The sequence below is a fragment of the Lates calcarifer genome, linkage group LG24 (assembly GCF_001640805.2).
Source record: "Lates calcarifer isolate ASB-BC8 linkage group LG24, TLL_Latcal_v3, whole genome shotgun sequence".
NCBI lineage: Eukaryota > Metazoa > Chordata > Actinopteri > Centropomidae > Lates > Lates calcarifer.
The window spans coordinates 13,128,137-13,136,508 of NC_066856.1; the positions used below are offsets into that span (position 1 = coordinate 13,128,137).

Genomic DNA, 8,372 nt, shown 5'->3' on the forward strand with positions numbered 1-8,372 from the left:
TCCATTCTCATGCTCAGCAGAGCATGGCTGTCTTGACTTATCTCAACCAAAAATTATTAGTCAAGATCTGGTTTCCAGCTGAACGTTTTTGTACAAAGACAGTGAACAAAAGGAAAACGTTACAAGAGTTTTATTTGGGCAGATGAAAACAATAAAATATAAATAATATTCACAGACTTTTTCATATGAAAATATCTTTCATTTCATACCTCTTCCTTTAAAAACAGTGACAGTAAGTAAATGATGTATACTGGTGGTGGTGGTTTGCATTTGTAAACTGAAGAGAAGAGCTTTAGCTAGGAAGATCTTTGTTCGTTTCACATAAAACCAGCATAAAAATCTTAAAAGAATCATGTATATATTAAATATTGCACTTTAATCACCACATTTAAGACTTCTTAACCCTGCCCATTAAAAGTGAACACAGAAAATTAACAACGGGTTACTTTTCTGCATTTAAACCTACAACAATCAGCTGTAACAAATCTCCTTTGAATACCAATCAGGCTTGAGATATTTAAGACTATTCTGCCAGATACTGTTGCTCAGTGAAGACTAAATAACATTAAATCCCAGTCTTAATTTACACTGCACTCTAAAGCCTCAAAGGAAAATAAAATTGAAAGGCAAAATATGGAATATCTTTGACATCTTAGGATTTAGAACAATCTGATTAACGTTTATCTTATGAAACATGAGTCTGTGAATTGCTGTACACCCTGTTCTAGGCTCCTGTTCCTGGCTACAGTACAACTCCTTGCTAAGAGGCATGACAGGAATGTGACTACACAGAGTATGAACGGGCTGAGAACAGGGATGGAAATTTCAACTAATTTTGTTGCTGATTAATCTGAGGTTGTGAAAGAGACTAACTAGACTGGTCTCTTAATAGAAGACAGAGTGGAAGCTCTTCATGTCTTCTTGTTTATTCTAAAGACATGCGATCTGCAGCAGAATTAATAAATACAAAAATCTGAGTTCCCCTCAATTGAATAAATATGTATATTTGGAGCTCTGTGCTGGCAGCTCTGCATCCATATTCACTTTTGTTTTGTGGCCTCTGTTTGTGTTGTTGAGATGGAGATTGTTGTTTTTTTTTCCGCTTAATTGTTTCCATCCCCAGCGCTGAGCCTCAGGCACACCAGTCTCGCGGAGATCCTCAGAGCTACTGGAGCTCAGCACCGCTTGTTTTTCAGAACGTTGAGTCCTTTCTGGTTCTTCGTTTTGAACGCCATGACGAAGTGTTGCGGGGCGATTTTCCCCCGGCCCTCCTCGTCCACCTGGCCCATGAAGATGTAGTTCAAACCTGGTGAGATCACACAAAAAAAACCTGAATGCAGTGGCGGAACGGCAGAGACATTCAGGGAGGCCAGCCATCAGAATCTCCACACGGCATTATTTATACCATATGTTTATATGCGTACATATAAACATATTTAATGCGTCATTGACTGTTTGGACAGTGAGTTCTGCTCACCTCACACTTTGGGGCGAGCTCTATCAACCGAGTGTGATGGCACAGCAGAGGAGGCAAACTCAGAGCCATAGGTTATTCAAAACAGTCAACCAGGAACTGCATAGTGATTATCATCATTTAGATAATGACCAGTTTTCTGCAACAGTGATTTCATACATCAGAAAGTATATTCTCAGCCAATTTAATTTAACCAGCATGATATACAGCACACTCACCTCTTCTAATAAATGGGCACTTCTTGCACAAGATGATGATCTTGGTGCTCATGGTCTTTCCTGCCTGCTGGATGGCCAGGCTGCCTTCTTTATACACGTTGATGATGGAGACAGTGGCGTACATACTTCCTCCTTTTGTCACCGCTGTGATGACAGTCCCGGTTATTACTGTCATACACACATAAAAAGGTGATGGAAAGTAGAATTAAACATAGGATTACAGAAATTTACCTGTAAAATATACTAAACATCACATAAAAATACACGTGTCATTTCCAGAGATTCACAAATAACAAGGATCCAGGGGAGTAAGTGATGCAGGCTCAGGTAAATGGAAGTCTAGGAAGTTGTCCTATCAGGGTAGGATTGGAAATATTGAGCTCATATGTGTAATCTGAAGAATTCAAAGCAAATGTTTTGAAATCAGAAGAGAGAGCCTGAAAATTACAGTGTGGAATTTAATGTGTAGCAAAGGGAACCTGCTTTTTTATTGCCATCATAAATAATATGAGGAAAACATGAACAGTGTGTGCTCACTATGCTTTAAGTGCTGTCTGTAAAGATGTCTCTGTAAATTAACAGCATGGCCTCTTAACATTTCCTTTCAGGCTTTCAACACTCCCCTTATGACCTTTTCATGGCTCTTTCATTCACCCATGAGGCAAACAGGTCTTTCTCAAAAACCAAGAAAATTCAACACGACTGCTAAAATGTTTTGCATATGATGAGTCAGTGGAGCAGAAGTGACACAAATGATATACACTACAATCTAATATAAAGAAAAGACACTTCACACATTAGCGCTTTCACCAAAGTTAAGGCAGGAGAGAAAAAATTTAAAGTATGAGACATCATCTTACAGGTTGATTTTCAGCATAGAGTTGCTACGTAATGGATTCCCTGTATCTTTTCTCTTTGTTAGTGCTACAAATGTAACAAATGTGCAGGGTGAAGTTTCAGTTACTTCCTGTTTAGTCTGACCAGTTCTCCAAAAGTACAAAAAAAATACAGTTTTGTTTGGACTCGTTCACCGTAGAGGAGGCCTGACATTTAGCAGTGACAGCAGAGTGATGGTGGAGCCAGAGGGAATCACGTCTCATTCAGTATGAACAGGATTCTTTACACTGATGGTACCAATATGTCTGGACTTCACATACTGCCTGTTTCATTTCCTGTCAGGGATGAGACTATCCAGAGAGCTGCCTGTTTCACTAATGTTTTTTTTTATCTGCTGCTACTGTAACAGAAACCAGTGAGCTGTTCCTGACAATTCAAAGTGCATATATCACACCATCAGAGTAAACAACACCCAAATTTATGACTTTAAGTTGATTAGACAAACTGTTTTAAGTCTGCTGTCTCGCCGCTTCATTAAAATGTGACGTAACATATAGTGTGTTGATTCTGCCACCACATCACACGGGCAACAGCCACATTGCGCTCCTTTCCTCAGTTCCCCCATGCAAATCCAAAGAAAGCTCTTTGAAATGCCAGTCTTAAACACATGTGGTAAACATCTCCGGGAGGAAAACATCAGAGAGCGGGAGAGTGGCAAACGGGGGCCCGAGCCTGAATCAACACGTTCATTTATCAACAGTTTGCCCACAGTCAGAGGCGGCACGAATGTGTGTGTGTGTTTACACTGGAGGTAACTGTGTCCTACTGTACACACTCCTTCACTTCCTGACAGGATATCAAGGAAGTCTTTGAGATGCGCGGCAAAGAATCAGAGGAGCAAAAACAGTGACATGATCGGGACTATAAACCGCTTCTTAGGGGAGTTGTGGCTGCTGATGCTAATGTGGGTTGTGCTGACATAAATCTACAGTGCTTAGGTTCAGACTGTGTAGGATTAGAATGTATGTAACAGTAGATATGTTCAATCAAACCTGAGCAATGCCGAAGCATATCAGTCACTTTTTCTGTGGTTTAAATAAATTGTAATAAGGGCTGATGTTCTTACCAAAATTGCTGGAGCAGTAATTGCTCTCAAGTGTTCCCCGTCTTTTGCATTTCTGCTGGCACAGGGCGACAGAGTATTTCAGGGCTGTGGGGACACACACACACACACACACAAGAAAATTCAATCTCTGTAATTTTGCCTTCCAATGATGCAAGCATGTAAGTTATGGCTGCATCTGCTTCTGCTGTGGTTTAGTCACAGAATATTCTCAGCAAAACAACAGTCTGTCCAAATGAATGGCTGTCAGCCTCAGAGACAATGCACAGTGCGTAAGAAAAACAGGGAGATAATGTGACAAGTGAACATCTGCTTTTAGAGTTAGACATAGTAAAGAGTCCATAAAGGAAAGAACCAAGACTTAAAGAAAATACAAGGCGACTGGCTAAATATTATTCTTGCTCAAGAGGGAAAAGTCAAGGGAAGATAAAGCCAACCAGAAAGCGTTGTCACAGTATGACATCATGGCAGGGAGGTGCCAAAATGACCTGGCTTGACTGAGGGAAAAAACAACAGTGTGTGGGAATGTGAGTTTGAGTATGAAAATGAGCTGTGATTGCGGGTGCAGACACACGCCCACACTGTATATGGACTTGTTTTATGTACAGTTTACACAAGAGAAACAGGAGAAAACATACAGTTTTAGCATATGCTGTGTTTAAACCTGCTATTGCTGGCTGCATCTATAATCTCCAGTACTGTGTGTGTGTGGGGAATGATGCATCACTACTGCAGCTTTGAAGGAGTTAATTGCCACGACATCGCACTATTACTTAAGCATTACACTTATTCCTTCTCTTGCCCAGATCTGCTATCAGAGGCAGATTCCAGATCACAAGATAAACCCCACATGTTAGCAGGAGAATCCAGTAGCACAAAGCCAGTATAGTCTCATAGCTACATCAACAAATACAGATGTTAGAGGTGTAATAGAGGTTTTTATTGGATAAAAGCTGCTACCTACGTATAGGCCTGGTGGTGACTGGCTGTGTTGTAGTGGTGGGTGGTATTGTGGTGGTGGGGAATTTCTTCGGTCTGAATTTGTAGTGTCCAATAAAGCCGTCTGCGGTGAGACTGAGATCTGACAGGAACTGAATCAGGAGCTGGTTCCCCTCAGAGAACACCGGCCTGCGGAGAAACACAGACAACCAGGCTGAGGGGTAAACTTGGGTTGAGGTCATATGATGGATGTTTTTGGCAAAAATAAAATGTTCCCGCATGACAGAATCACCTACGCTGGGGGGCTGTCTCCGCAGTATTTGCCAATCCTCTTCGCGTCGTTGATTTCTGCCCCGTTGAAAATGGAGACGTGGTCATAGCGGCAGTAGTTATCTCTTTCCACATCAAACTTTTCAAACTTGACTTCAATAATCTGCAGCAGGAGGCAAATCATGTGGAAAACTCTTTCAACTACCACAAGCTTGTAATAGCTATCAGACTAGGGCGTTTGATTAAAGCCTACTCTATCATTTGCGGGATGCTGTTGTCCACACCCATTACACACTGTTGACCTTTTGAACATTCTGACCTGGTTCTTTGGTGCCACTATGTGCCAGGAGCAGGTGACACCAGCTGGGTAGTCCTTCTCAGGCCAGTTGGGCGTTTTGAAAGTCCCAGTGGGCCTGTCCAATCTGCCTCCACAGTACTGGTCCCCTGTGGAGAAATGACTGAAGTTAATCATCATTATCATGCCTATGAATTCCTGTTGGCAAAGTATCATTCCTGTTTTTCGCCATCCTGTTAAAGGCAGGGACAGTGTGTGTAAATTATATGACCATGTAATTTACTACTTTAAAAGATGCTCTCATTGTTTTCTTTGTTATTATGAGCACCCTAATGCTTCTAATGCTGTCAAACATCTGAGAAACATCAGTTCAATAACCACAGCTATTTAGACTGTAAAAGAACTGAGCTGACTCTCTAAGGGCATGTTTTCTTTGTAACGTACACTTAAATTGTTGTTTTCTTTCCAACGTGTCTAAAGAAGTGCAATTTAGTGCAGTCACAAAAATAGACACATAACAACCGGAGGATATGTTGTGACAACGAGAGAGTATAGCAACGGCCTATCTGCTAACATCCATTGTGTAAGAGCCAGGCAGGCTGGTTAATAGACACTGTCCATTACAGCTGTCAGCTCCTTAGGTACAGAGAACCAACCATTAAAATTCCACAAACAACAACAAAAAAAAACAACAGAAGAGACTTTGCAACCCTGCGGAGAGGAAACAGCTCATTCAGCTCTAAGTGATACTTCTGACCTGTGCTTTCTACTTGAAGTGCTCCAAACAATTTCAGCGAGAAATTCCACATCAGACTGTGAGAAGTGTTGAGATGTTGCTTTCTTTTTGTCCACATGCTGGAACCTTAAACTAGGAGCCTTGTCTCAGACAAATGAAATCCCCAAAGGTCATTGGCTTTTAGTCAGAAAGAAAGAAAAACTATACTCTTTTGTTGTGCTGTGTGTCTGCATGCCTTGAAAATGATTCACAGATTTATGCAAAAGCTGAACTCCACTGGAGGAGGTCAGTTTCATCTTTCTCTGTCTGGACATTGTGGTACCATGCAATGACCTCACTGAGGTGTCTCATGTTAAACATTGTTAATTTGTTCTACAAAGACTGACCCTCTGCCCAAACAGACACACTCCCAGGCCAGTATCAGATTCCTTTATGGAGTGAAGTCATGACTGAGACACAACCCTGCATGGCTCCGTATTACATGCTTGGCTGGCAGGAAGATATTCTCTACACAACTGCAACTTTGGCATCTATGAGTAAGACAGCAACATTAACAGGAAGCATGCCAAGACCATTCTCCCAGCTGCTGCTTCTCCTTCTTCTTTCCATGTTTGCCTACCTCTCTCATGTGGGTGGGCGGCGGAGAAAACGGCCAGGAAGCCACTCCCAGCGGTGTTGGCATCAGACACCATCTGCAGGAGCATCTTGTTGCCCGTGGAAACCAGGGCTCCCGGCTTGAACGTCCCACAGAAGCGGCCGAGTCTCTGCCCGTTGGCGTGCCCGCTGTAAACATCCACATAGTCATAGCGGCACAGGTTGTCACTCTCCAGGTCAATAAAGCGGAATGACAGGACCACCACCTTTCCCTCAGGGACCTGGGTAGGAATTTACAGAGAGCATTAACGCACACTTTGACATTATTGACAGTATTGAGTGATAGAAAGCCACAATAGGCAAGCTATACATCTGACCTTTCAGCAATACTGAATATTGATACTTAATGTAAAACAGTGATTTCCACATTATATTATATTTACTAAATCTGATACTTGTGTGGACCAGGTTATAAAGGAAACAGCTCCTGCATCAGCTTCACTGTTTCAGAGTACAGTAATGTAATGAAGCTGTCAGTAAAAACTGCCTTAAGCTTGGCTGTGGCTATGGTTAAGTATTTTTAGAATGAAATTAGGAGTTTGGGGTTAGTGAAAGAGTATCATACTCTGCAGCTGTTTGGTGTGTTTTTAATTGACAATTTCAGCCATTAATTTTATCATTGTCATTTTCTAGGCTGTGGTAAGAAAGTAAAACGTGAATATGAAATTGGACTCACTGTGATTCTCCACACACATTTGGTATTAGGAGGGTAAACTCCTGGGTATCCCTGGCTCCCGATTACCCCCGACTCCCCAGTGATGTTTCCGCCGCACGTGAATGCTGGTCTAGAAGGAGAAGGGGAGGGAAAGAATGTTTTCTGTTTCCCAAATATCAAATGATGATGATGTGTTAAAACAGTAAATATATATAAACATTAACGACAGCCTGTGGTTGATTTAATACAGATTTAATTCCTCGCCAATGCGCCATATGTCCTGACTGAAGGTAGTCCCAGACTGCAGAATATTCCTCTGAATAAACTCCAGCTTCTCCACCGCCTACATGGGATCATTGACACCTTGCGCACTGACAAAACACTCAAATTAAATGAAAGAAAAAAAGAATGTAAATAAAGGTGTACCTCTGCTGAGTCTGCGCACAGACCTCTGACAAGAACAGTAGACTCCATGCGCAAAAAATACTGCATGTTCTCCACATTATTGGGTTCACAGAGCAGGCGCTTCGCCTGTTTTCGCCCCGTGGCATGAATGGCATTGTGTTCAGCAGCTCACTCAAACGGTGGGGAAAAGTACCCAGGAGTTCCTGCGAGGAGTTTCAGCAACTGCAAGCTGGAGCAGATGAATATAGCGTTTGTTCTGCGTGGTTGGAGGGAGGGAGCACAGGCTGCTGCTTTTTCCCAAAGAGAAAAAAACGATTATAGACGCGCTGGGAGGGTGTGGGGTCCCACATTAGTTTCATACGGCACCTGGCCTGAAAACCTCGAAGGAAATGGCATGAATAAACTTGACTCAAGAAGTCGTACATGAGCTTTGGTATTCCAATCAATATGGACCATACATACATATGACAGAGACTTGATAAATATTCTACCCAAAGTAACAACTCAGTGCCTGTAGTGTACCCACACACAGTACCTACATACTGACCAGATGTGGAGTGACAGAGGACAACTGTGGCCCGTTCTTTCGGAGGTGAAATTTTACACCAACTGACACATCATTAAAAATGGATGGTTAAAATCGCCGTAGGCTGCGTGTTGAATAATATGCACAGGTACAGAAACTTGGACTGCTACGTATAACGACAGAGAGTGAGAGCGCCACCTGGTGAATAAACTGTTTAAGTAACTATTTTGTATATATTTG

At 42.1% G+C, this 8,372-nt stretch overlaps 1 protein-coding gene across 2 annotated transcripts; it reads right to left on the minus strand.

Moving 5' to 3' along the window:
• Positions 1-115: 115 nt before the first annotated feature.
• pcolce2b (procollagen C-endopeptidase enhancer 2b) lies at positions 116-7,945 on the minus strand. 2 transcript variants are annotated; one of them, XM_018673764.2, is made up of 9 exons: positions 7,628-7,945; positions 7,223-7,331; positions 6,512-6,767; positions 5,181-5,305; positions 4,888-5,024; positions 4,617-4,780; positions 3,656-3,739; positions 1,693-1,860; positions 116-1,330 (listed from the first exon to the last, which is right to left on the minus strand). In XM_018673764.2, the coding sequence occupies exons 1-9, from the start codon at positions 7,759-7,761 to the stop codon at positions 1,176-1,178; spliced, it is 1,332 nt and encodes a 443-aa protein (XP_018529280.1). In that variant the 5' UTR covers positions 7,762-7,945; the 3' UTR covers positions 116-1,175. The 2 variants fall into 2 exon arrangements, with proteins under 2 accessions (XP_018529280.1, XP_018529281.1); XM_018673765.2 differs by having other exon boundaries at positions 116-1,306; positions 7,628-7,933.
• Between the last annotated feature and the right edge of the window lie 427 nt (positions 7,946-8,372).

Bases quoted from the DNA above. Each gene is read 5' to 3' on its own strand.
- pcolce2b (XM_018673764.2), bottom strand. From the start codon at position 7,761: ATGCCATTCATGCCACGGGGCGAAAACAGGCGAAGCGCCTGCTCTGTG. The intron at 4,781-4,887 runs GTAGGTGATTCT...GTTTCTCCGCAG, and splicing joins TGCGGAGACAGCCCCCCAGC to GCCGGTGTTCTCTGAGGGGA. The intron at 1,331-1,692 runs GTGAGTGTGCTG...CACTGCATTCAG, and splicing joins GTGCCCATTTATTAGAAGAG to GTTTTTTTTGTGTGATCTCA.